The sequence below is a fragment of the Rhamphochromis sp. 'chilingali' genome (assembly GCF_963969265.1).
Source record: "Rhamphochromis sp. 'chilingali' genome assembly, chromosome: 9".
NCBI classification, from domain to species: Eukaryota; Metazoa; Chordata; class Actinopteri; order Cichliformes; family Cichlidae; genus Rhamphochromis; species Rhamphochromis sp. 'chilingali'.
This window is the reverse complement of record NC_137936.1, coordinates 19,400,178-19,426,816: the sequence shown is the minus strand read 5'-3', so window position 1 is coordinate 19,426,816 and position 26,639 is coordinate 19,400,178. Positions and strand designations below refer to the sequence as shown.

General features: G+C 39.5%; 1 protein-coding gene across 4 annotated transcripts in view; it reads left to right on the top strand.

The window, feature by feature from the left end:
* Nucleotides 1–13,416: 13,416 nt before the first annotated feature.
* The window catches only part of srgap3 (SLIT-ROBO Rho GTPase activating protein 3), a 58,558-nt gene continuing 45,335 nt past the window's right edge, over nt 13,417–26,639 (top strand). For all 4 annotated transcript variants that reach the window (XR_013972867.1, XR_013972868.1, XM_080892393.1 and 1 more), the window contains exon 1: nt 13,417–13,992. Coding sequence is in view for 2 of the 4 variants with exons in the window: in XM_080892393.1 (XP_080748519.1) it covers nt 13,797–13,992 (196 nt within the window). In the remaining 2 variants the exon portion in view is untranslated. The remainder of the gene's footprint in view (nt 13,993–26,639) is intronic.

Sequence of the window (26,639 nt, the reverse complement as noted above, 5' to 3'; positions counted from 1 at the left end):
AGAGCCTCTTAGATTGTTGATTGTTTAAGGTCTTGTTAATACTTGGACAAATTATGACATCCTGGGCGGTATAATCATCATCTTGTATAGGGCTTCGGAGTTGACGTCACGCCGCAATGCATTGTGGGAGCGCGGCGGCATTTTCGGGGTCTACGAATCAAATCAAACACACTGTGTTGGAACGACGATTACAAGATGCTTAAAAGCAGCTTAAAAGAGAATGGACTGTATAGAGACCGATTGCGTCCAGAGGCGAAGCGGCGGTACTTGCAGAAAATAGCGTGCATTGGAAATGTGGACCCGTATGAAATACGGCCGTGGAGTAGAAACCCTGAAGACCAACCGCTATTGACGTAGCCTGATATATTTCATACCTTATCTGTGGAGTCAGCGCGTACAAGTCGTCATTCAATCAAAGGTAAGTCAGCTCGAGTACAGCGAGTGAAATGCGTTTGATTTCCCTGCAAACATTCAGATTACTGCAGCATAAATTCATTCATGAGGGGAAATTACAGTGAGAACATGTGGAGACTGTTAGGTGGATAACATAGTGAGTTCAGTGCATTGATGAGACACTGTCCTGAAGGATTTAGTTATTCTCTATGGTTAAAGAAATTGCAATGATTTATTAATGTTTATTATAAATAATTCTAATTATACATCTTGCTTCCATATTTGTATCTTGTGTCACTAAAAATACATTTTATTTTAGTTTTATACTTTGATTAATGACCTGCAGAATCTCCTTAACATATTAAGTGATTCATAATTGTCACTTTATGCTTTCTCCATCTCTAAAGTGATGACATCCTTGCATTACATACTTTAGGTTCATTTTCTGCAGGCAGGTTTCTGACAGAACAGACAGATTTAGACTATAACATGCAGCGTTCTATAGATGGACACATAAAGAAATGAAAAATTACATGTATGTGCTAACTTTCTTGACACTTTGTTACATTTATGATAAAGTAGATTAAACACATTTGTGTCGGCCTTGGCTCATAGTTCTTGTCTTTAAATGAACTTTGTCTGTGTGTGTTTCAGGTGCTGCACTCTAAGACTGAATGAACCAGCATTGCAGCCATGGGTCACTATGAGCATCACAGGGAAGGTTGAAGCCGCCCGCTGCACCTGTATGGCCGGAGTCGCAGAGACCTGCACCCACGTCGCTGCTCTTCTGTCTAAAGTAGACGGAACAGTGTTGATCCGTGGCACAAGGACTGTTACAGATGAACCTGCATACTGGGTTTTGCCTGGTAATAATACCAAGATACACCCAGAGGTTGGCCATAAGATAGACGACTTCTCTTCAGCTGCCCAAAAAAAGGCTCTTGATCAAAACATACACAGACCATCTGTAGTGACAGGTAAAAGGAGCCGTCCTCAAAAAAGAAAAACCCCACCTGCTACTGTGGAGGAGTTGTCACTGCTATAATGCCATCATGTTTTATCTAGGGGTCTAGATGTATGCCTGTAGTGCACTGCTGTGTAAATAATTTGCATTTACTGAATATGTACTGACTGAGTCCCACTGTTCAAAAGTTGAATAAAGAAACTAAATTATTTTGCCCTTTTTTTTTTTTTTTTTTTATTAAAACCACTTTATAGAACATCACATCAGTAACAGTGTAGAATCCATGTCATTTACAGTTTACAAATGACAAGATGTTTACACCAAATCATGAGTGTTTACATGATATCACCCACTACTAACATTACTTTATTTACTGTATCTTTTGAAAAAATAACAGCACAAGACTTAAGAACATTTAACAGGAGCAGGTTTCATTCTTCTCTGGTTTTATTATCACACTGTTCACCAAACGCAGCAAACCTTCACCATCTTATCCAGAAGGGTCACCTCTTCACCCTCACATGGAAGAAGTAATCTGATTGGCATGGTGGTTTGTTTGAAGCAGGTCCCTCGTGTAGCGCTGGAAACCAGTCATGATGTTTCATCCATTTCATCGGCTGGTTTGCTGCAATAATGCCAAATAATTAGCAACTCTATAAATAGACGGTAGTTCTGCAAAATCACTCAGTAGGATGTTTGTTCTAATTTGCTATGAGCTCAGAGCGCATCGAAAATGAAACTAATAGGCTATAAAGAGAGATATGAACATATTTAGAACTTACCGGAATGAAAATGTCTGGAGCACCAACAGATATTTGGAGATGGAAGAGAGCTGCACGTCAGCTCATCTCACAGCTGCTATCCAGGCTAGACGCCTTCGTTTGGTAACATCGATACACGAGCTGCCTCATGTCGCTTCCAGGTTGGGAAAGCATAAAAAGACAATCCAACCTTATTCCCGTGCCGGTCGTAAGATCGAACATTGCAGCCGAGCACACAGCAAGTACGAACCATGGCTATGCTATCGCTCCTAGCTTAGACCCCCAAAATGGTGAATCGGGCCAAAATCCTTTCCACGCCCACCCCCGTGACATCACGCTCCGAAGCCCTATTAGCTTAAACCCCGCCCCCAAACCTTTGAAGGTTCAACGTCAAAGAAAAGTGGATGACGTCACAGTGGCTGCAGCCGAACGTGGGCGGGGCTTAAACCTATATAAAGGAGCCTTCCAGACTCCCAAGCATTTGGTTTACAAAGAGCACACATGCCTAGTCCAACTCCAACCAGCCAACAATTTATTTCCTCTTCTACATTTCAGAGTCAGAGAAATAGTAATACAAACTTAAACATGACAACTCCACACAGTAACACCTCAGTGGAAACATGGAAGTCCTTAAGTGACCACTTTTTTGGTACAATTGTACCACAGTGGCAATCTCTGCAGTTCAACCCAGAGTACTGCAACACTGAGCTGCCTTCCACTTTGCTGAAAGACATGTTGAAACTTTGTTCCATGTTAGAGGACGCAATGGACACAACCGTGGAGAAGGGAGATCCAGTGTCCACGCAGACTGATGAGGCCTGTCTTCACTCAGTGGACACAGAGTCCCCTGAGAAAACAGAAGAAACAGGAGCAAAGGACAGCATCCTGAAAGAAATTTCTGTAGATGACCACGGTGATAATGAAGAAACAGAAACTCCAGGACTGGAGGACTCTTCAGACTCAAAAAACCTCAAGCTGCATTTGACTGCAGAGGAGAGCAGTCTTGATAAAACATCCACAGCTGACAGTGAAAAAAGCGAAATATCACTGCATCGTGCACCAACACCACCTAACATATATCTAAATGTTTTTATTGGTTTTAGTGATTCATCTGAGGAAGAAGCGTCTGTGTCGTCCCAGATGTTTCTTCCTCAAACCCTCACCACAGCCACAGTGGAACCGAAGAAGAGCTTTTTGAAGAAAAACTACTCAAAAGACTTGGACAACATAGAAGCTTCCCCCCTGGAAAAGCCTGTGAAGAAAACACTACATAGGTCAGTCCATAAGTCTGATTCAGATTTTGGTTCTTATGATGTCACTCTGGCATCTGATTATCTGTCTGAAGAAAAGATTTGTGTTTATAAAGTTATTCAGTTGGTAGTTTCAGAGGCCGCAGGCAAAGCCTCGTCTAAATACAAGGACTTCACACGGTGCCACAACTCCGACTCTATCAGCGATCGCCTGCTTGAAAAAATCTGGCCTCAGATTGACGAGAGGGATTTGGATCTATCTCCAAAAAGGCTGACCAATATCAACAAGGACATTTTCACCAATCTTTGCAAAGCACATAACTGCAAGGAGAAGTATTTGATTTTATGTCTGAGGGAACAGCTTGACGATATTACTGTCCCAACATTTACAAAACACCTGTTGGCCTTACCAAAAAGAGTACTCACTATATATAAAAACCGAGAAGAGTACGTAAAAGTTGTTGAAAGCTTCACTAAAGATTTGGTTCTGCACGCTATAAGCAACGCAAATGAGGCAAGGAAATTGCCTCCAGGGGCAGATAAAGCCATCATGAACAGGTTTACCCACAGGATTTGGGCTAAAATTTTGTCCCAAAAGCTTAAAATGTCCTTAGAGAACACTGAAGAAGTCAGTGTGAAAGTGTACAATGAACTCCGGCAAAAGTGGAAAAATCCAAACACTGTCCTGGAGTTAATGTTTAATGGCCAAGACAATATTGAAAACGTGATTGTCAAAAGTTTCAAAAGAAATGCCCCATTGAAGAGACCTAATTTCTTCTCTAGGGTTTTCTCACGAACACGTTAAAGTTTACCTGACACCTGCATCTAAAAAGCTGCGTTTTCAAAAATACCTGGGTACATGTGGACGTAGCCTAGATGCATTACATTTTTATTATAATTCTTCATTGTTAATGTTAAAACCAGACTACTTTAAAATAATTGTCTCATGAACCACCTGGTTGATAATAATTTCACCACATTACATTATAGCATTTTTCTGTCCTTTATTCCGTCTTCCTTCTCTCACCCCAACCGGTCGCAGCAGATGGCCGCCCCTCCCTGAGCCTGGTTCTGCTGGAGGTTTCTTCCTGTTAAAAGGGAGTTTTTCCTTCCCACTGTCGCCAAAGTGCTTGCTCACAGGGGGTCATATGATTGTTGGGTTCTGTACTATTGTAGGGTCTACCTTACAATAGAAAGCGCCTTGAGGCAACTGTTGTTGTGATTAGGCGCTATATAAATAAAATTGAATTGAATTCAAATAAAAATGAATTTAAAAAAAAGTTTTAAAAGTGTACTTAGTTTTATTTGCTGTCAATTTGCCTAGAATGGAATATCAGATTAGAACGGCCTCTAAAATATAATATTTAATTTATTAAATAAATCAAATGATTTACAGAAAATAAAATTCAAAAACACTTTCATTTTCACTGTATCTGTATGGCTATAGAGGAGCTGTTATTATTTTGCCTGTTTGTCAGTGCTGGTACGAACCCCGTTGGTGCTGTGTTGATCCTTTTGCAGAGGTTTGAAGTTTCTTTCGATAAATCTGAGTCAGTTTGGGTCGATGCTCAGTGTATTTTTCCACAACAATCTTGGTGACGAGGATGAGATTTCTTGAGTGATTTTTGTTCTCTACTTTCATTTTGATTCCAGGAAACCTGCAGGTAGACTCAATGAGTCTGAAAGAGCGCTTATGTCTGAGCAAAGTATGGAGAAGGCGAGTGCGTGGCAACTGAGATCAGACAGAGTCACCGCTGAAATCTCAATTATTAAAGAATCCAGAGTGGAGAGCGGCTGAGACCAACTTGAATTTCAGATTTTATTGAGGGTTTTTAAGGGGCAAGTATGATTAAGAACTGTAAAGTTACCCGGCGTTTGGTAAGGGTGTCAGCCATTCAGAGAAGTTCTGTAAACCGACAAGCACCTGATCAAACTACAAGGGTGCGCCTTGAGAGGTTCAAAGGTTTATTTTTATTCTTTTCATTGTTGGTTGTGGACATCTTAACTGTATAAACAACACACTGATTATACAGTTAAGATGTCCTTTTGTAATAATTACAGTTGGACCAAAATCAGCTCACAAAATGCTATAAGAAAGAAATGTTTTGATAAAATATAAAGTGTGGTAAGTGATAGTAAAATAATGAAATATATAAGAAAGTCAAATGTGTAAAATTATAAAATAATATTGCAAAACCTAGTATGAACCATAACTAAGGTTAAATTACTATGATGTCCGCCCCAAATTTGTCAACAGATGCTGGGATCACCAAAAATAGTGCCAGGAGTTTCATACAGATGTGGTGAGAAGTTTAGAGGCTCTTATAATGATTATGAATATTATATTGTAGTTTGGGGCTTTTAATGATTTCTCTAACTTTACAGTATACATTTTAATGACTTTAAAAAGGAAGAATTGGGTGCAGAAGTTTGAATTTATTCACACAGGGTAAAAAGTATACATACAAGCTCAAGTATACCCATATGGAAAAGAAATAGAAAAAACTTATAAAAGACTTGCATAAGATGTGGCCTACTTCATATAGTGAATCATATAAGGCTTATGCGATTCACTCATGAAGGTGGCCACTTTCTCATTACTTTCATATATTGTTTTAGTAAGTATCCAAAATATACAAGTTTCATGTATATAATTTTTCAAGGGATCTTATATCTGTTTTCACTCTTGTATGCTTTTCATACAAGTTTCACACAAGACAGATACAGACTTTATAAGATTTATGTATATATCGTTTCCATATGGGTATGCATGCACCCCACCTTAAGCTATATTAAGATAACAATGAATTAATATCAGTAGATAGGAATACAAACTTCAGTCTAAGTAAAAACAAACCCCAACAACTTTTAATCGTACTCAGCTTGAATCTGAATAAAAAGAAGCAAAATAAAAAATATCTATGTCCTGATGCCTACATTAAAATTTAGGGAACACCTAAAATGTCCAATTGTAATTTGATATACAATGAAAAATTACAGTCTTTGAATTATGCATTTATTTAAGCAAATACAAAATAATTTGAAAATATCATGTGGTGAAATTATTATTAACCAGTCTGCTTTAAGAACAATAAATAACGTCAATAGCGGTTGGTCTTCAGGGTTTCTACTCCACGGCCGTATTTCATACGGGTCCACATTTCCAATGCACGCTATTTTCTGCAAGTACCGCCGCTTCGCCTCTGGACGCAATCGGTCTCTATACAGTCCATTCTCTTTTAAGCTGCTTTTAAGCATCTTGTAATCGTCGTTCCAACACAGTGTGTTTGATTTGATTCGTAGACCCCGAAAATGCCGCCGCGCTCCCACAATGCATTGCGGCGTGACGTCAACTCCGAAGCCCTATATCTGCCCCGACCTATATATGACGTCACCGCGCTGGAGGCCGTGAACTATTGACAGCTGGAGCATGGAGCAAACTTGCTCCCACTAACGCAATGACTGACAGACTGAATGAGAATACCAGCTCATCTCCAGCTTCTCTTTCATATTTCAGCAGATTTACGGCACAGGCGCCTTTACCATTGTTATCATAGCAACAGAGACCAAAACCCTTTCCACAGAAACTGTGAATATTCAGGTTATGTCTATGAACCTGTGTAATTCCTTCATATTACCACATCTTATTTACATAGTAACTTGATGTGACTGGAAGGCTTTAGTGTGAAATTGCTTTCAAACGACAACTATAGACTATTTTAATGTTCTGCTGCATGACTTGTTGAATAAAAATAACTATTAAGACTAATTAATGAAAATGAGTCACAGGTCATTATTTTGATTGCTAGTCAGAGAACTCAATCTACTGTGTTCTGACAAGTTATGTTGACATGGGGTTGTTTAAGCTTACTGTATTACAAAATGTAAACCTAAAGTCAATCCATAGAGGCTTTATATAAGCCGCATTACAAAGAAATATAAGCTTTGTCAAATGCTTTGTCTACTGATGATTTATTGCAGATAAATTGCTACAGTGGTTATGGAGCGTTGTTGTTAGCTGAGCATCTGCATACTAAGGTTATAATACTAATGTCAGGAAGCCAGCAGAGATCATTTTGCTCTCATAAGGTAAAGCTGACTGAAACAAAGCCTGATCCTTTATATAGCTGATATTAATAGTCATGAATGGACACATAGATAAATTATGTACAGATCATTTAAATCTCTTGCGCTGTGATATTAAGTCACAGAAACACAGAAAAGAGCTGATTCACAGACCCGAAATTGCTGTTACCCATAAAGCCAATAGGTTCTTAAAAAAAGGATTAAAAATAAAAACATGTGACTGGGTTATTAGATATGCACTCCTGAATCACAGTCCTCATGACACTTTATCAGTGTGTGAAGGCAACACAAATATTTAAGTAATTTGGAGGGACTGTTTTTCTATCCAAATACGCATGACTGTTTTCAAATAGAGGCGCTTTTGGAGCTGTCGTAAAACGTTTTGTGTCCTTATTCAGATAAGCCTTTTGCGTCACAATAACTACAAAACAACTAAATAACAGAATTTATGGCTGTTACAAATCCACTAAAAGAAACGAATTTTTTTTGCCACCGGGATATATCCTCTTTCATTTACCCGAACACGACAAACCGATTAAAAAATTGACCGGCAGAGGGCGCTACAGAACAATGCTTTGAGCTGGGAATGAGCACAAACCCATTCATAGAACATGGAAAAAGAAGAAGCCAAAATAAGAAAAACAGACATGGGAAGAAAGAGACATCATATGTATCATCACACAGCCAAATATTCAAGTATCCTATCATATGAAGAAGAAAATGGACAATTATACACATGGAAAAAGCTCAGAGAAAATCTAGTAGGTGAGATATGATGGAGGGTTTAAAACCATCATCTCTTTTATAGATTTACATGTCTGTTTTTATGAATTGCTATCTATGTTTATTTGTGATCGTGCTTCACATATAGGAGTGTCTGTTGATATTTATGGATTTCATATTTCTCACAGTGTACAGCTACATGTCACAGGTAAACCCAAATACACTGCTATTGATTTTTTTCTCCTCTTGAAAAGTGTTAGTCTTTCCACTGGCCAGTGCACTCAAACACAATCTCCGGTCCTCATTCATCATTTGTCATTAATGGAGATGAGGCTGTGGGTGAAGATGTGAATAATGGCCTTCTTCTCTGTGTCACGGGTAAGTGATCAAAACTGAAGCCTCTAAGCAGTACAAGATAATGTTTGTTTTTTTAAAGCAAACACTTGCAGAGAACAATAAATATCATGTCTATTTATTCACAGTGTTTTCTGTACTATTATTGTGACGTGTAAATAAGCGCTTTATGAATCACTGGTATTTAAGATGCTTATTTGCATCACCTTCTAAAACAGAGAAATGCCCCCGCACCTCCCCACACTGCATCCTCTGTGTTTGTTGAAAATGTTTAGTTGTTTTCCAACTTTTTGTTGCAGGTCAACTGATTAGTAAGCATCAAGTCTGAGAGACAAGTGGGCGTTTTATCTCTTCGGGGAATGAAAAGTCCTGCTCAACAGATGGCAAGTGCTGCATACGAACAGAGACTGCAGAGAACTTACTGGCAACTCAGTGCTGCTATAAACACAACTACCACCTATTCCTTAGTGATACTTCATGCCTTGAGTCCAGCTCAAAGATCAGTAACTATTTTTATTCCTTGCTCAGAATTACTATTGTCAGAAGTGTAGATGAGTTCAAGACAAGAAAGACCAAAGCCATCTCTCTTTTCTGGGGAAGCTTAGGCCCTTTGAAATCTGGATGTGTTCCGAGTCTGATGGCCATTTCTCATCCTTGATGCCGTGGCACACTCAAGCAGCAGACTGAGGGTAGCAGAACCAACATAAACTGATCCTCCAGGCCAGTAGCGCTGTGGGTGTGGAGCTTGACTCTCAGATGGCGGTGTCAGAAAGGAGAATGCTGTCCAAGTTACGGACAATATTGGACAGTCACCACAGATGCCCCACAGGAAACCACAGGAAACCTATCGTACCTGTGTCCATCAAAAAAGTCCTTCCTATGACACCTGAACTACTTAAATTAGCTTTACGCTGTATAGATACATATTTTACATATTTAAATAACACATTAAATACACAGTGGGGACAATACATTACAAAGTGACCTCAACCTTAAGAGGAATCCTAGCAAATCATATGATAATCATTCTTGGTAAATATACAATATGCTGTCATGTGTGTCATGATGGGTTTCTGTTGCATAATTTCCTGTTTCTTTCTCTGTTGTGTGCACCATCCATGTATTAATCACTTCCTGTTTCATTTTGACATTTGTTTAGTCTTACAACACAGTTAGTTATGCTTCCAGCCCACTGTTCTGTTTTACACACTTTTCTGTGGCACAACAGTGTCCAGTTAGCCAATCATGCTCCTCAGTATACACCTCCAGTTGTTTAACTAAAACTTTGCAGATTGTATTGTGATTGCACCTTATTTCTGTGCTTGTGTGGTTTCTGGCCAAGTGCCTCCCACAGTCCAAAGACATACATGGGATCACGTTAATTTGTAATTATAAATTGGCCATAGGTGTGAATGGTTTTCTGTCTCATTCTTTGTTAGCCATATGAATGACTGGTGAGGCGTTCAGGGTGTAACCTGCCTCTTGCCTTTATGACAGCTGGGATAGGCTCCATCAGTCCCCCAAAACAACAACAATAAACCCCCCGTATATTTTGGACAGATTAAAAAATGAACTCTAATTTAAAAAATCCCTGAACAGTTTCATTAATTATCTAAATTTATTGTACTTGTTATGAAAGCACCGGCAATGTCTAAGAGATTTCCAGATAATTCAAGCAACATCCACCCTGTAATGCTGATCTCTGTCACACCTGACATGTCACAACTGAGGTGCTCCCTTATGGCTTCACTCTTCAGACATGTAGGTGATGCATAGGGTCTGACAAATACCGCACAAAGATACAGAGTTATCTACACAGTAAAGACACACAACACAGGAAGACGCACGGTTTCTTTTTCATATCCAAGCTCACTGAACCCAGACATAGATATACACACACAGCCTTTCAAAGGCCATTTAAAATTCCTCTGGGCCTTTTACTCCTGTGAAGAGGCTTGTGCATGCTGTGTTCAACAGCCTGAAAACATCAGTTGACATCACAAGGCCAGCGAAGAATTCAAACCTAACTCCTTAAATCATAACTGGTAAGAAAGCAGCGGGGCAGAGCAAGCCTGCGTGCACACTGTTTGAGGGAGAGAAACGCTTTAGAGATCTTCTGTGCGGTAATTGATCAATTAGATGCTTATTGGGTGACTAGCTAATTGTTCCATCTCATTTGTACCATGTAATATGTAAATTGTACTTAAATTGGTGTTGCTGGCTGAATACTAATGCAGGTCCTTAGCTTACAATGATATGCTATTTCTTTAGTCAAATGAAAGTAATTTGTAGCTATATTCTGAAAAACCTACATGTCTTGATAATTTAATGCTCATTTGTAACAATTGATTTACAAAAACAGTGCCATGCATACAGACTTTCTAATGGACTCAATAATGTTTTATACACAGTTCATAAAAGATTGAATAAACCATACTTATAAGTCATTAACCCTTTGAGGTCTAAAACTATCCTAACTAACTATCTAACCTTAGCCTATGAAAATCTCACAGTGGTATTTTTTATAATCTTTGGTTCTCTAGAGTCTTGGTAATCTGTAATCAGGACCCTGAAAAGCGCTATATAAATGCAATCCATCATTATTATTATTATTATAATCACCAACCTTCACACATCGAGAGCTGTTCATATTGTTTCCATAAAAGTCTGCTTCAACTTTCTCCAAAATACATGCTTAAGGTAGGGATATCATCTATGATGACTTAGACCTCAGAGGGTTAATGTGTGAAATTGAAATATTCTTAATGTGCTTAGATATAGAAAGAAAAGTACTTGTATGAATGTGTGTGATTGGGTGACTGAGGAAAAAGTGCTCCAGTCTTTTACCAGCCATACAAAAGTAATCTGTATGGCTAGTAAAAGACTGCTTCCACAAACCTGTATATGTATTTGTATATATCTGTATCTGCATCATATATACACTTATATGATTTCTAGAAAGAATTTCTTAATTTGACTTTAACTTCATGTCAGCAAATCGTAAATGAGCAGGAGTGGAAATAAACCTAACCTAAGCCCCAAACAGGTCTTGGTGGGCGTAAAACCCCTTGGATGTAAGTCATCACTGATGACGCCAACCCTAGCACTGAGCTCTAACCAAAACCCAATGTTTGGAGTCAAGCAAAAGGCAAAAAAGCTGTTTTTTGATGAAAAATAAATATTTTTGATCTGTATCAGTGAGAATTATTTTCCCCTGATTGCTAAGACTTTGAAGAACTGTTTTTAAACAGAACAACATTATATATTCTGATAGCATAAGATTTGGATTGGACCTCACGCGGTTAATAACATCTGCTGTTGAATCATTTTGCAATAACGAAGTTAAAAATCTCACATTCAGTGGGAAAAAAAGTCTTTCTTTCTTTCTTCTTAAAAATCAAATGATTGTGTTTTGAAATGTGGCAGAACGTAGACCTGGAGTCTGTCAAGTGTCAGCTCATGATACTGATGCCTGTGAACTGCAGATGGAAATAAAATGCAGAGGTGTATAGTGTGTCAGTATGCCGATTTTATGCCATTTCAATGTGAGTCACGCAGCCTGGTTCTTCTGAACTGAGAATAGCTAAGGTGACAACAATCTGAGTTCCCAGAACTGTTAAAGACAGTGACAGATCCAAATGACAGTGTCTGTCAGAAACACACTCAGTCTCTGTCACAATGCTTATCTTCATGACACAAATGCAAGGAACAGGCTGCAACACTGACATGGCACAGGGATCTGTACAAGCACTACTTACTTAAAAACAGAAACTGAATAAATTTGGACCATATTTGTTTGTTCCTTTACAGAGAATTAACAGTTCTTCTCCCCTATTTTATTTATCCTTGCTTCTACTGATGTTTCAAAGGCTTACTGTAGGAGACTAAATATATTGTTGTGACATTATTGTCAAAGTTATCTTTAATTATCAGAAAGAAGAGGTTAAACGTGACTAACATGGACAAGAGGATGCATGCTGGCAACACAGTTTTTCTTTCACCAGCTAATGGCTTGTGTTCATTTATAGGTACCACATCAGTGCCGTCCTGATGTGTTATTGAGCTCTTTAAGGACCAGGCTTCTCACATTTCAAGGATTAACTCTCACAATCTCTTAAACAGTAGCCATGGTGAAAGTAGTGCAGAGATAAAAAAAAAAAAAAAAAAAAAAAAAAAGAGGTTTCCATGCCAATGGCGATTGCTTGGTTAGGTTAGCACTGAAGCTGTGAGAACAACTGAAACAGGAGCCTGAAGGTGGAACACCTTTCGTGTTGATAATGATGCTCTGTGTGCATGCAAATGTTTGAGCAATAAGAACAGAACAACAATAACTGTCGGTAAAAAAAAAAATGAAGGTGCGTGGATTACAAATGTGGTTGAATGAGGCTGCTCATGCTCTGAGGATATAAACCATTGTGTGGTTGCAGGGTTGGAAGTAGGCAGAAGTAGTTATAGTGAGGTCTCCAGGAAATAAAGATTTGAATTTATGGAAACGTTGCTTTGTGTGTGTGTGTGTGTGTGTGTGTGTGTGTGTGTGTGTGTGTGTGTGTGTGTGTGTGTGTGTGTGTGTGTGTGTGTGTGTGTGCACAGCTCCACGTATTACTGATATTATGGTCAGTACTACACAGTCACATTATGGGGGTAGCTCCATTCTTCTTAAGGAGAAGACATGGTTTAAAGCAAATAAGTAATGGTTAAAACTATAGTTTTTGTTTTCCGAACATTAATGTGTGCCAATGTGTGTCCCCTGAAGTCGTGGATAAACGTGTGTGTGTGAGAGAGAGAGCGAGAGAGAGGGGGCGGGTGGAAGAGGAAGGAGGGATGGATGATAATATGAAGGGGGCTCACGTGACAAGCTTTTAAATTCCTGTTTCCCTGCAGCGCAATTTGTCAGTCTGAATTGTGTGTGGCTGCTTCGCTCTTGGTACGCATGCCTGCTTATTTTGGACACAGGAGGTACTAGGACTTTCCTGCTGGAAACCTTCAGGCGTCTCCTTGTCCCCTTCATCATGTTGTTATTATAGTTTTCAGTCCGTTTGTGTGTGTGTTTTAATTCCCTCACCCTGCTGAAGGCTTTGAGTTTTTGAGCAGGAGGAGGAGGAGGACTCCTGGCAGCAGAGAAAGCAGTCAGAGAGAAGAATGCAACACCGGACTGCTGCTCAACTGTCATTTCTGCGATAGGGTGATTAAAAAGCTGAAGGAATACAACTGCGGGATACAATAGCACTGAGCCTCATTATTACTGTTTTTCCCCCTTACCGATGCATGGTCACTAGAAAACAAAGGAGAAAAAAAAACGGAGGATCGCGTTGCAACGTTGCAAGTCGGAGATCAACTGCAGAGACCCCCCCAAAAGTCGTCGACGGACAGGGGCTCAACCCCATAACCCGAGGAACCATGTCATCCACGAGATTCAGAAAGGACAAGGAGATCATAGCGGAATATGAGACCCAAGTGAAAGGTGCGGTGTGAATCTGATGCCTGTGTCCGCTCAGTGCGGATTGTCTGTTCTCTCCTCGAGCCCGTTTTAATTGGCTCGAGCCCTGCACCCCTTTCCTCCTTTATTTGTATTTTTAAAATAGAAAAAATTCAAAGCAATATCCTTTATATTGCAAACCTTATAGCACAGATTGACTTCTCCCTCAAGATAACAAGCAAACCGTGACAGTCAAGTAAATGACAAGAGCAGCAGACTATAGTCTTCTCTCCCATGTGCAAAGGCTTCTGTCATAAATTCACCATCAGCCAGTGGGATGTCTGTAAGCTGAATGTTAATTTGTCATCATGTGGTTAGGGTCCAGATTCTGCACGCTTTGTTGTTGCTGGGTAAAATGATCCCTGTGCAAAGGATGGAGGTTGGACTGCTTTTATTATTGCACCTCATTCTTTCTGATTCTTGAGGGGGAAGCCTGTGTTTGGCTTGTTGTGGTTTGTGGTTGGATGATAGACTAATATTTAGGAATAGTAGGTTATATATTATAAATCCATATTCGGTGTGTTATAGGCTAATCTCATATGATGACATGGTGGCTTAGACTGAATGCACATAAGTACCTGCTCACCCTCCCCATGCTTTGCCTTTGATTCCTTGATGGTGCCTGTGGTTTGACTCACTGCTTTCACCTGACAACATGGGTAACACACGCTCTTTGATTGCATGCCAGCCTTTATCTAAAACTCATCCGGCACTATAACACGAGCGTATTAGCATTTGCAGTGCAGTGTTTCTCTCACTGTGTGACACCTAGGCTCAGATGGACTCTGCTGGTTTTGGAGTGGTTCTGTACCATTTAATCCTGATTTAATAATTTAAAAGAAAAAATCAGAGGATAACCAGGGCAAATAGCTGAGGAATGAAGACATCAATTGAACACACAAGCATAGGGTGCTGACCATGATTGACTCTGGGGTTCAGTTTCAAGGCCGTAGGCTCACTGCTGGCACTCTCACTCTCTGTGGTTCCACTGGTGCTAAATGTCTGATGATCACCCTTTCAGTCGTGTACCTGTCTGGACCACTGGATGCTAAGTGTGAGAATCTACACTTGTCACATGGTGTTGAAAGTGGATCAGCGGATTCATTTATTTGTTTTGTTACTTTCAACCATTTTCTAACTCTTTTTTTACTGTTATTATGTTTTTTATTCTTTTGTCTTGTGGCCTTGGCTGATCATTGAAAAAAAAACTGCTTGTACACAACTGAGCACTTATCTGATTCTCTTGCTTTCCTCTTTACCCAAGACATTTTCTGATAATTCAGGCGTCAGTTTAGTACTGTGACAGAATTGCTGCCGTTTCTTAGATCCAGGCCCTGTCTGCTGCCTCTTTGAATTAGACGGGGCCTTTCAGCTGCGTGAGAAGGAAGGATGTTAATTTATGATGAATGCTGCTTGTTTCTCATTCACAGCTGGTGTGTATCATAGCCTGCAGACAGAGAGGGCTCTGCTCTTGACATACACCGCCTCACAACAATGGTAATGTTATGAGCTGAACCTGGCAGTGAGCGCACGGTAATGAAATTCAGATTGAAAATCGCTCCTGTCTTACTCTGAGTTATTGCTTAATGGCTAATGTGTACATGGCAGAAGGGGCCAGATCATCAGAGTGTCAGTGATGGGTTAATAACACGATGGCGGGGTTGCTTTATTATGTATGAGGGCTTATAGATGGGTGACAAAAAGATCATTTGGCTTCAGAAACAAAGAAGAAACCCCATCAGTAGGTTCACTGTGGCTCAGTACTGGGGTTGCTTAAATGTGACCGGTGCAGGGAGCTGGCATGTCGTATCAAAAGTTAATCTGTTAGAGTGCAACAAACTACTTTGCTAAAATCTTAACTCCTGCTATTAATGAATTCTTGACAACCCTTGAGGCCGGCTGCCAAAGCTGAGGCCTCTGAAGGACCTCTGTGAGACGGGGTTCACTTTGTTCAAGCTGTTCAGCTGGTAGATCTTGCATTAGCATGTCAATAGAGACGGTTCATACACTGCATTTACTGAGGAGTTTGGACTTTTGTAACTAACTGCCGTGTGGTTACTGGACTGCAGCTATTCTTCATCCTGTTTGCCAGTTTTATAGGCAGTTTGTGAAGTGGGCTAAATCACCAGCAGCTGTCTTGACATTTACAATGGCAGCTTTAGGGATAAACCCATGCTCGTCTGTTATTATGTACACATAAAGGCTACTTTTGGCTGCTCCGTTATTCACAATGGGTCGCTGCAGCGGATAGCTCTGCACCTTTGATTTGGCAGCTTTTTTTTTTATTTTTTTTTTTACGCCCTTCCCAAGGCAACCCCCAAAGAGTTTGTGTCTCCTTCCAAGATGAAACTGGGATCTTTTGCTTGTTAAGCAAACATGTGAACAACTACACTTTTGAGCCACCGTTATTTTATATACATGTATGTTTTAAAAGCTTTGCAGTCATGACAATCATGAGTTAATTAGCTGGTGGTGATGAAATAGCTTTGAAGCCAAAAATTGAAAGTCAACAGCTGAGCACTGTTTTCACCGTGACTCATTTTTATTTAACTAGTCTGGTGTTTACACACACTCTCTCTCTCTCTCCCTCTCTCTCTCCCTCTCTCTCTCTCCCTCTTTCTTTTTGTGTGTGCTTTGACTTGTAGCAGGTCCTGTGTCTCCCAAAATCCAGCTCTGTAATAAATCACTAATTGGATGTCTCGCAGTGCATTTTACCGTGTTGCCTTTATTTGTCAAACTGTGCATTTAAATAATGCTGTCTTCTTGTATTTAACATCTTAAACTCATGCATGGACAGTCTCTGAATGTCTGCAATGGTGACAGTATTGTTTTTTGTTCGTTTTTTTTTTGGTCGGCCCGTCCATCCATCAAATAGTTTTGAACACAATGTCTCTGAAATGGTTTAAAGGACTTTCTTCAAATTTGGTTAATATTCTCATGCACTCGAGGATTAACTGATTTGTAGTTTGGTGGTTTGACCTTTTTGGTCATAACCTGAGAAAGAATTAATTATCAAAAAGATTCACTTGCACGTTGAGTAATATGGGGCTACAACTTTGTATTCTGCCATCTTCAGCCTCACTGAGCAAACATGAATTCACTTACTGCCTTTAATGAGGTTCTTTCAGTGTCTTCTCTTATATGCTGTGTTAGTCTGGACGGGCATGAATGTAAACTGAAACCTGACTGGTTTGCGGAGGCAAAGAAACGTGATGCTTTAATTCTAGTTTCATTTGATTTCTTAGTCTGGTAGCTTATATCCAAAGCGTCATATTTAACCTTTTAATGGTATGATGGTAGTCACTTCCAAGAAGTAACTAATGCCTTGCTCTTACACAAGCATCCGATTCATTACTGACAATACATCCACACACCGAACGGGCATTTAGACAGTGACACACTCACCAATGCTGAGATGGTGAAGTGTTATTGAGAGGAAGTAGAGTTTGAATGTGATGGAGCTTACCAAAGATTGGAACTGGTACCATTTGGTTCTAGTTGTTTAGTTTCCCTTGTCATGAACAGAGGAATTAATGCAAGCATGGTCTCATGGAAAATTTTAGTGGTCTACAGATGTACACAAGGTATGACAGCTCATGTTCATGCGGTACGTTTCAGGTGATTCTGAAAAGGAAGCATGGTTTACCACCTCTCGCTTCAAGTTTCTCTTTGCCGTTTGTTGCTAGCCTCTGCTAGTTTCATTCTACCTGACTGAACACAGTCAAGTTTAGACTCCCAAGCAGAACCTAATGAATACCTGAAAAGAATTTGACCAACATTCGCTACATCGTTTGTTACACAATGTGTTATGAAATATTTTTCTGTGTTTTTTGCAGAGCACAAACCTGTGTGCCTCATTTACAGATCAAGCACTGCATTGCAGTATACGGCAAGGTAATCACACACCTATATGTGTGTAATTGTGAGGTGTTATGATATATTATTGGCAGTTTAAGGTCAACAATTAGCTTCCAGATTAACACATGTGCTGTTACAAAACAGTTTTCACTGCTTGTGTGGAAATAAGACTTCAGTATGCCATGTGTTATGAAGCACCTTCTAATGAACCCCGAAGTGTTGCTTTGGTTAAACTCTGATGAGAATTCTGTGAGACACTAGGTGTGTCTCTTTTTGTTATTGCCCCAGGCCACAGACAGCTCTCTGCTGAGTGAGATACAAATCACTGTTCTGGTTGCTGTAGCTGAATTTGTTGCATTTGTGTATTGTTTTTGTCAGTCTGAAGATCAGAGTGTATTGTCATCATGCTTAGATTTGGTTAGTTACCTCTCAGCACCCTGCTGAGTAGCATGAGTGTGGCAGGGTGGAAACACACATGTAGGGAGATGAAGAAATGGTCTCACTGAGTCACTGGCTGAGGATCCTCCAGCTGCCCACTTGTTTGGCAAACCTGCTGAGCATTTGCAGAGCAAAAAACATCCACTAGATATTAAGGCTGAATAAAATTTGTGTGGGACAGCTTGTTTGTTGTGTGGTCCAATAAATCTTGGACTTCATTCAGGGTTGGTTTGTTTTCATGGAGTGGCAGTGAATAGTCAAACACACAGCTCATTCGCTTTCTTGTTTAGAGTTAGATAAGATGGTTTGTACAACTCTGTGTATGCTGGTGTAGTGTTAAGATCCCCAGACCAACAGGAGATCACAAACCCAGCTTCAGGGAGGTCACAAGCTCCTAGTGTGGGTCACAAGCCTGGCTTAATGGGCAGGTTATGTGAGGAAGTCTGCCAAATCAAACATGCAGGTCCATGCTCTGTGATGTGGTGACCCTTTGGGAAATGAGGGAGCACCTGAAAGTACCCTCTTCTCTATTTCTATGTATAAAGCTAGTTTAGATTAGCACATAAACTGGAAACAGCTTGGTTCTGTTCAAAACTAACAAAATATACACACTTGTGTCACTACTCATTAATTAACACATCAGATATTCTTTGGGAGGACAGTTTAGCTAAGAGAAGTTAGCGTGGTGCTAATTACTGCACAGATTTCCAAAACACTGCACTACTCCTTAAACTAATCTTCCAACATCCTTTTATGGCAGGCCACCAAGCCAATCTTAGCCATAATTATAGAATCAGCTAATCTCAGTGACAGGCCATGTTAGCTAAATGAGCTATCTCATTAAAGGCGCTCTCTTTAAGCTGCTTTTGCTGTGCACCTGCAAGCTGCTTTGCAACACACATCCACCTACTACTTCACATGTGCTCGTGGAAGAACAAAGCCACGCTGCCACATATATAAATTGCTGCAGATGGAAACAAAATCATTTGTAAATAGTGCGTCTGACTGAAATGTGTTTTATCCTTTCAACATTTTATTGAATAAACCTGAAAAGAAAGCTGAGATTTTCTTTATTTTTTGCATTACTTATGGCAATGACGCTAGTAACATTTAAGTATCATTTGTATCATGGCAAAATGCATGAAGTTAGGCATGTGATTATTATGTGTTGTGAGATTCTATTGCACATTGTGGGTGTCAAAACAATATAGAAAGTGAGAATGTAAAACAATAACTGTTTTACATAATGGAAAAAAAAACACGCTATTGTAGCAGTTGAACTCTAACCCCGGGCATTGTATTTCAGTTGCTGTGCAGTCATACGTGTGTTGGATGGTATATGCACCTCAAACAACACTAAGAATAATGCAAAAGTCTACTGTTTGTAATGACAGATTGTTGAAGTCAGTAATTGTATATAACCCTGTGAATTTGAATCAGTGCATAATTTTGGTTGTTCACTCTATTTGTGTCCATAAGTAAGAAGTACAATATTCAGCACAAACTGTCCACTTGTGTTGCGTTCAGTGAACAGTATAATCATGTCATAATGAAGTTTTATCGTACTCGCTGTCACCAGAGTTTTGCTATAGAGCTTCCTCTTTGTTGACTCTTCTCTCGTCTCTATAAGCTCAGTATGATGAATGCAGCTGCCACTCGTTTAGCTGAGAGTTTGCTCTGTCCGTTTCACGGAAGACATAATCATCCTTTCATAAAATGCCTAACGTCCTGAGCAAAGATTATCATTCACTGCTGTCCCACAGTTTTTCAGTTCACGATGGTGTTGATGAACCAGACAAAGGTCCATTTAAACATGAAAAAGGTTTAATTTCCTTGTTAATGTGATGCCAGTCAGTGCATGATTTCATTTCTCAATTGATTCAGCTCTGAGAAGTATTTCTCAGTTAACACTGTATTACGAGTCCAGCAATGCACAACTGTTGCTTTTGGGAGATAAAAGCATACTGTAGTTGCAGTTTGTCCTCTATTTTCAGAAAGGCACAAACATGTCTTAGAGATCTTTGACGATTGCGTGCAGAATTTCAATGCTCTTATTTTTCTATTTTAAAAATTCCCACATGTCTAACTCAGGCAGTCAGAAAGGTGTGAATGCTGAGACTGAGTGTGTTTGGGTCACTTTGTAAACTCGCATTGCTGTTCCAGAGGTGAGTTATTGCTGATAGCAGTAGTCTTTACAAGAAAAATTTCAACATGCACTTCCTGCCAAGAAACAGTAACCTTAGAAACAAGCAGAAACAAGTTTGTGTAAAAATAACAAGTTTGAAAAAGTCACTAATGAAGTAATTAGTTCGGTTCTTGCCACTGCAGGTTTGGGACCTGTTAGATAACTTTATTCCATATTGGTGAAGCACATGTCCCACAGCAGACTTGAGATAATTAAACAGCGCACCTATTTCCAGCTAACAGATTGTAGCAGCATAAGTGGCACAGTTTCACGTGCTAATAGAAGCACAAAACTGTGGCTGCAACTACTGGTATTATATTTTTCCAGTACTAATTATCCTGGTAACCTAAAGTATAATTAAACTAAACTATCTTTAAATAGTTTGTTTTGTTTGACCACCAGTCCCAAACTCAGACATTAAGTTTAGAGCTTGGTTTTATGTGCAGACCCTTACTAATTTCAACCTATTTCTTAGTAGGTCATGAGCACATATTGATATTTTTTTCATGATAGCCAGCAAGACAATGAAACTCATGTGTTTCAGTTCTCATGAAATGAATGTTTCGAGACCTCTGAGAGGGGACTAGTCCCCCAGACCACCTTGGAAATTTATTTTTAAAGCAAATATAATATTATTTCTGTGTTTTAATCTGTCATCCATGCCCAGTTGTAGTTTGTTATAGTTTGTACAGTTCCTTAGGCCTCTCTGTAACTTATATTTTTCTTATTTCTTGTCTTCTCCTCATATTTATGTGCTCCTTGTGTATATATGGGTATTTAGAACCGCAAAGTGAACCAGAGTCAAATTCCTTGTATGTGTGTGCAAACTTGGCCAAATACAGATGATTCTGATAACTTATTCTTGTTGCCTAAACCTAACCAAACCGCAACAGAAAGTGAAAATAATCATTTATAGGGTAAAAAGTCATACATTGCTGCAGATTGCAATTTGAATTATGGTGATTCACCGCCGATAGTACCAGAAACTTTTACAGCTTTGATCAGTGTGTGACAGCTCTTCTTCACATGCATACACATAATGAACACAAGGAAAATTCATGTGCTGAACTCAAATCAAGTGATTAAATTGTGTGATTATTCCAGGAACTGTCTTAAGATGATTTTGTTATTTGCTGTGTCACTTTAGACAAATAGAGAGCAAAAAAATAAAAATGCAGGTATTGCTTGATGTTTTTCTGTGATTGTAGCGTGTTTGATGTCTTGACAGTGAAACACCAAAATAACTCAAGAACTTTGACCTGAAAGTTGCAAAAAAAACAAGGGACTTATTTGGTTGTGGCTCACCAGAGAGTCTAGTTAAAGGCCAAACTAGATGACACATCTCCTCTCAAGTTCTGCCTTTTTTTTTTTTTGTCTTCCACTCTCAGTTTCAGCCAGTAAAGAAATGCAATACACTCATGTGTTTGCCTCAGAAGCCCACACCATCCAACGAAAGCTCGGTAATGTTGGAAGATTCCAATCAGTTAAGTTGCCCATTGTCTCAACTGTATTTAGAAATACTCTTTGAAATTGCCTCATCAACTTCATTTTCAGATTTTCTCCACTTGTCAGTGCACACGTGTCTCTTCATTCAATGCTGCCACCTATTCACACCCATCAGATCCCACCTTTCCTCCAATAAGCGTCTCCCCAGGGAATGGAACACGCCCATGTTGCCATGGCGACACCTCTCAGCCTGGTCCTGCAGAGCTGGATCATGGATACAGCAGATGATAGACAGCTCGACTCTGAGAGGGCATGTGTCTCAAGCTTTCAGTTTCCCTGAAGTCTTTAATGATTTCCAGAAGTCTTTAGAGCGATCAGGAAGCCAGGGATGGTTTTCTTTGCTCTTTTTATAAAGCAACAGTTATAGTCTTTTTTTTTTTATTGTTATCGTGTGTTTTCTTCAGTTTCAGAAGGGTTAAAAAAGACATTCTGCCCATTCAAATACAAAGTTATTATATCTAGTAATTGTTGCATAGAAAATGTTGATTTCCACAGTGGAGCATTTGACTGTAATAATGCAATGTAGTGGGAAAAAAATGCACGACACGAGGTAATTTGATAGATTCTTTTTCTTTAGAGCTGGATTGATTTTTAGTTTACTAGACAAAACATCCGGTGGAAAATACTATAAACCAGCAGATAATCAGGAAGGATGACTGACAAGTGACATCTTGCTGTAGGATACACCATCAGTTCCTCAGCCATTGATTGGACTCAGCTCCTGTTGTCTTATCTTTGTGGACATGTGCTGCAGCTTGTCTGTGCCGGAGACGAATCAGACGAGATAGAGACATACAGAGAAGAACCTGTGCTGACACTGGGAGCATGCCCTTGTGAATCCAAAATTGTGTTAATCATTAGAGGATTAAAACAGAACAGAAAAAAGGGGGATTAGTTCAACGACTGGAACTTGTATTATGAGACTCTGTGTGTGGGACAGATAGAGTGAAATAAGGTCTGTATAAGGGTTGCATTTGTCTGTTCTTTTCACACAAATTTGTCTCTGCTGTGTAGAGCCCAGATACTGCGGCGCTGAGTTGGGGATTAGAGAAATTTGGCTCAGAGTTGCCTTTGTGTGATGTCTATGTGTGTGTGTCTCATTTTTGTGTGTGTTTTACTGCATGGTGATCTGAACACCCAGGGACATTATTTTCAAAGCGTTTAATAGCTTCTGAGGCTCATTAAAATCTATAATTTATCCAAATTACGTTAGGAGACTCATAGTTCTTGCATCCTCAGACATTTTACCACTGCCTCATGTACTCGCCTGTAATTAACGACAAATAGAACATGTTCACTTTCAAACTTTTTATATGTGGGATTACGTTTTAGTTGTTATGTTACTCTTTAGGGAAATGACCAGTCTTTCCTGCTTCTCCTCAGTCACTTGGCTGCCCTGTGGAGCCCAGCCTTCCCTGCTGCCCTCAGGATGCTCTGCAGAAAATCCCTCTCATTCACTGCACTCCTATTTTATCTCCGCTTCATTGCGTCAAGGCGTCACGTGGCCCTCCCAAACGGCAGACTTGCAGTAAAATGCTCTGCCAATGCATCACCCCTGATGTCCTGTACTGGTTCTGGGAAGAGATGCAGGTTTTATTGATTGATTCATTTTATGTGGAAAAGGGTGATGTCTTGTTCTCAGCTTAACATACAGAGGGAATGATGCCTTAAAAGAAATGTCAAAGTCCATTAAATGTGGATCAGCTTTACACTCATGCATATGTTTAGGACATTTTTGTCATTGTTTTGCACTGAGTTGTGTTTTGGTGACAGACATATTTAAGTTGCATCAGAAACCATGATTTCTGATCAGAGGGACTTTGTGGATAAAAATGTAAATCTTTGACAGAGCAGCCAGTTGTTTTGGCTAACTAAGCCTGCTGGAACAACACATTGGAACTGATGTGCAGTCAATGTGGATAAACTGGCCGCAGTCAGTGACCAGGTTATGTGTCAAGATTTGCCCATTATTGAATCATTGAAAAAAAAAATCATTATTCCTTATTGATTACTTTACTTCTGAGTACTACAAATCAGAAACTGGAATCTTTATAGAGCTAAGCCGGTGATTTTAAAAGTGTCATATTGCTGTCTTTGAATAGATTTTTTGTAATCTGTGTGCAGGGAGTCAACAGGAAGTCAAGTGGGTCAACTAGAGGATGTCTCTAATGCAGATGTTATTAAAAATATATGTAAATCTGGGCTTTAAATACATGTCATGCTCAGAACTATGTCACCAGAACCTTTAAACGCCACCCAAAATAGTCACAAATCAAATTTGTGTAATATAGCCATAGCACAAGCCGGTGGACATAAAAGCTTGAAAGGTGCAGATCATTTCATACACATTTTATTTGAACCAAACTTTTTACAGACATGCCACAATTCTGTTCATAGACGGTCAGTTTGGGATTCATTTTTTCTGTGCGGCTAAGAGTGATTACTAGAAAGATGCCCTTACTGTGTTGTTGCATAGCTGCCGGCACAGGATTTTGTCTGTAACGGGCCAAAGTTCAGGGATCTCCAACATCCTACTATTGTTTTTTGAAGATTTCCTGTTCTGTGAAGAGTTGAGTGTTCACTGTGCTTCAGTTCCCTTCCCTAAACGGTGTATAACAAGTTTCAGTGTCGAGCAGGTGCTATTCTGAAGGACCTGAACTTAAAATCATGAAGTCAGGAACATAAAGTATCTGTTGCTTCTATGTGCAAGTAGCAACTTTAGGAAATACAAAACAATTGCTCAAATGACTGCTAGAAGCTGCTACAAAAGGTAACTTAGTCCTGTGTTAAATCTCTAATTCCGAAGCAGAATTCAACATTTTTTTAGAATCAACTTTCACGGGGGTGAATTTTTTTGTATGTCAAACATCTAAAAATGTGCAAAGACGTGAATTTATGCATGCAGGAATTTTTAATGACAGGTGGATGCTGACACAGCCAGCTATCTGTTAACTTCACTTCAGCTCATTTGAATCATTGAAGTGGCTCTCTCAACTGTTTGTAGTGTTGGTGCCTTTTGGAGCATTTTTATGAAATTATCTGTAATAACCTGACTTGATGTGTAGTTAACTGTACTAAAAATGTTTCAAGGAGTTGGAAATTTGTGTGCTATTTTAGTCATATTATCACTATTCATGGATGTGTGACCGAATCTGTGGATGGCACGGAGCTAAGCTAGCTAGTGCTATTTTGCCATTTTGCGCTAGCAAATATGTTACATCTCTAGCTCCTATACATTGTTACTGTGCTATCAAATAACTGTATAATTGGACACCTAAAATGGATTTGTATTTTGTCACACCAACTATGGTATGAATGGATCTTGGTACATGCTCATATATCCAGGTAAACAAGTCCCAGACTGCAGCTACTCCCCAGCTGTATAGTATTCATAGCCACTGAATAACAGTCAGTGGCTGTTGAATCGTTTTACAACTGTAGAAGTATTTGATTTATTGACAGTTTCGTTGTGGTCCAACTCATGAACCGTGACAAAAGCTAAAGTAACCAGGGTGAAGCCAGCCAAACAAATAGCATGGTGGAGTTTGATGGGATGAGCAAAGTCTGAAATAACCAGCTCTTAAATGTGCCAGAGAAACCGGCCATGCACTCCCATTTGAACTGATTAACTCCACCTACTGGGAACTTGCAAGACAACACAGAAGGAGAAATGGGGAAGAACACAGGGCAACTGGGTGTACTGTGAAGTGAGATTAATGGGTTAGTGATCTATGTTGAACTTAAAGTCAGACTTAAACATGTCACAAACGTTTCTCTCCTCTTACCTGGCTAAATCACCATGGTAACTTATGATACAAATAATCTGGTAAGGAGCAGGTTAATGTTCAGAGGTTTATTTTGCAAGAAGAACCACAGTTTCTCAAATTCCTTTATTTACAGCATGTTTTATCACAACTGAAACCCAGCTCTAAAGTTACAGCAGTGCAAACTGTGTATCCCATCATCACTGAAATTTGCATAAATGCAGCTGGCAATCCAAAAAACAAAAAAAAAGTGTAAATGTTTTTATTCTTAATTCTAACCTGCTGCTACGTCTGTTCCACACTGCTGGAAGTGGTAGAACACACACCAGGAACATCTGTTCAATCAATAAAATTCATTTCACATTGATCTGCCTTTTGGCTAGTAACCTTTTAATATTTAAATTTATCCAGTTTAGTTTTTCACAGTTCTAATTAGCAGCTGCCACATTACAAATAAACTATAGGTCTGCGGGATAGATCGCCAGATTAGTGATTTTCTGCAGCATTTATCTCTTGTCTTATTTGCAACAGTGCTGCAGTTTTAATAATGATGAGAATAATAATAATGTAAACTTTATTGATCCTCGTGGGGAAATTCCTCTCTGCATTTAACCCATTCACTCAGTGAAGCAGTGAATGGGTTAAATGTTCTTTAAAGATATTTTTATGTTCTCACTGTTTTATCATCATTGATAACATTTCAGCTGATGTGACACTCGAAGGGGTCATTTAGTTTGGAAGAGTCACATGATGAGTGAGCACACAGAGCCTGAAGCAGAAAGCCCGGCTTAACAGAGACTTCTGAGAACCACCATCTGATCCCTGTTATCTCCAACTAGCATTTGAACTCTGTCAAGCCAGCTAACGCTGACACAGTCTGG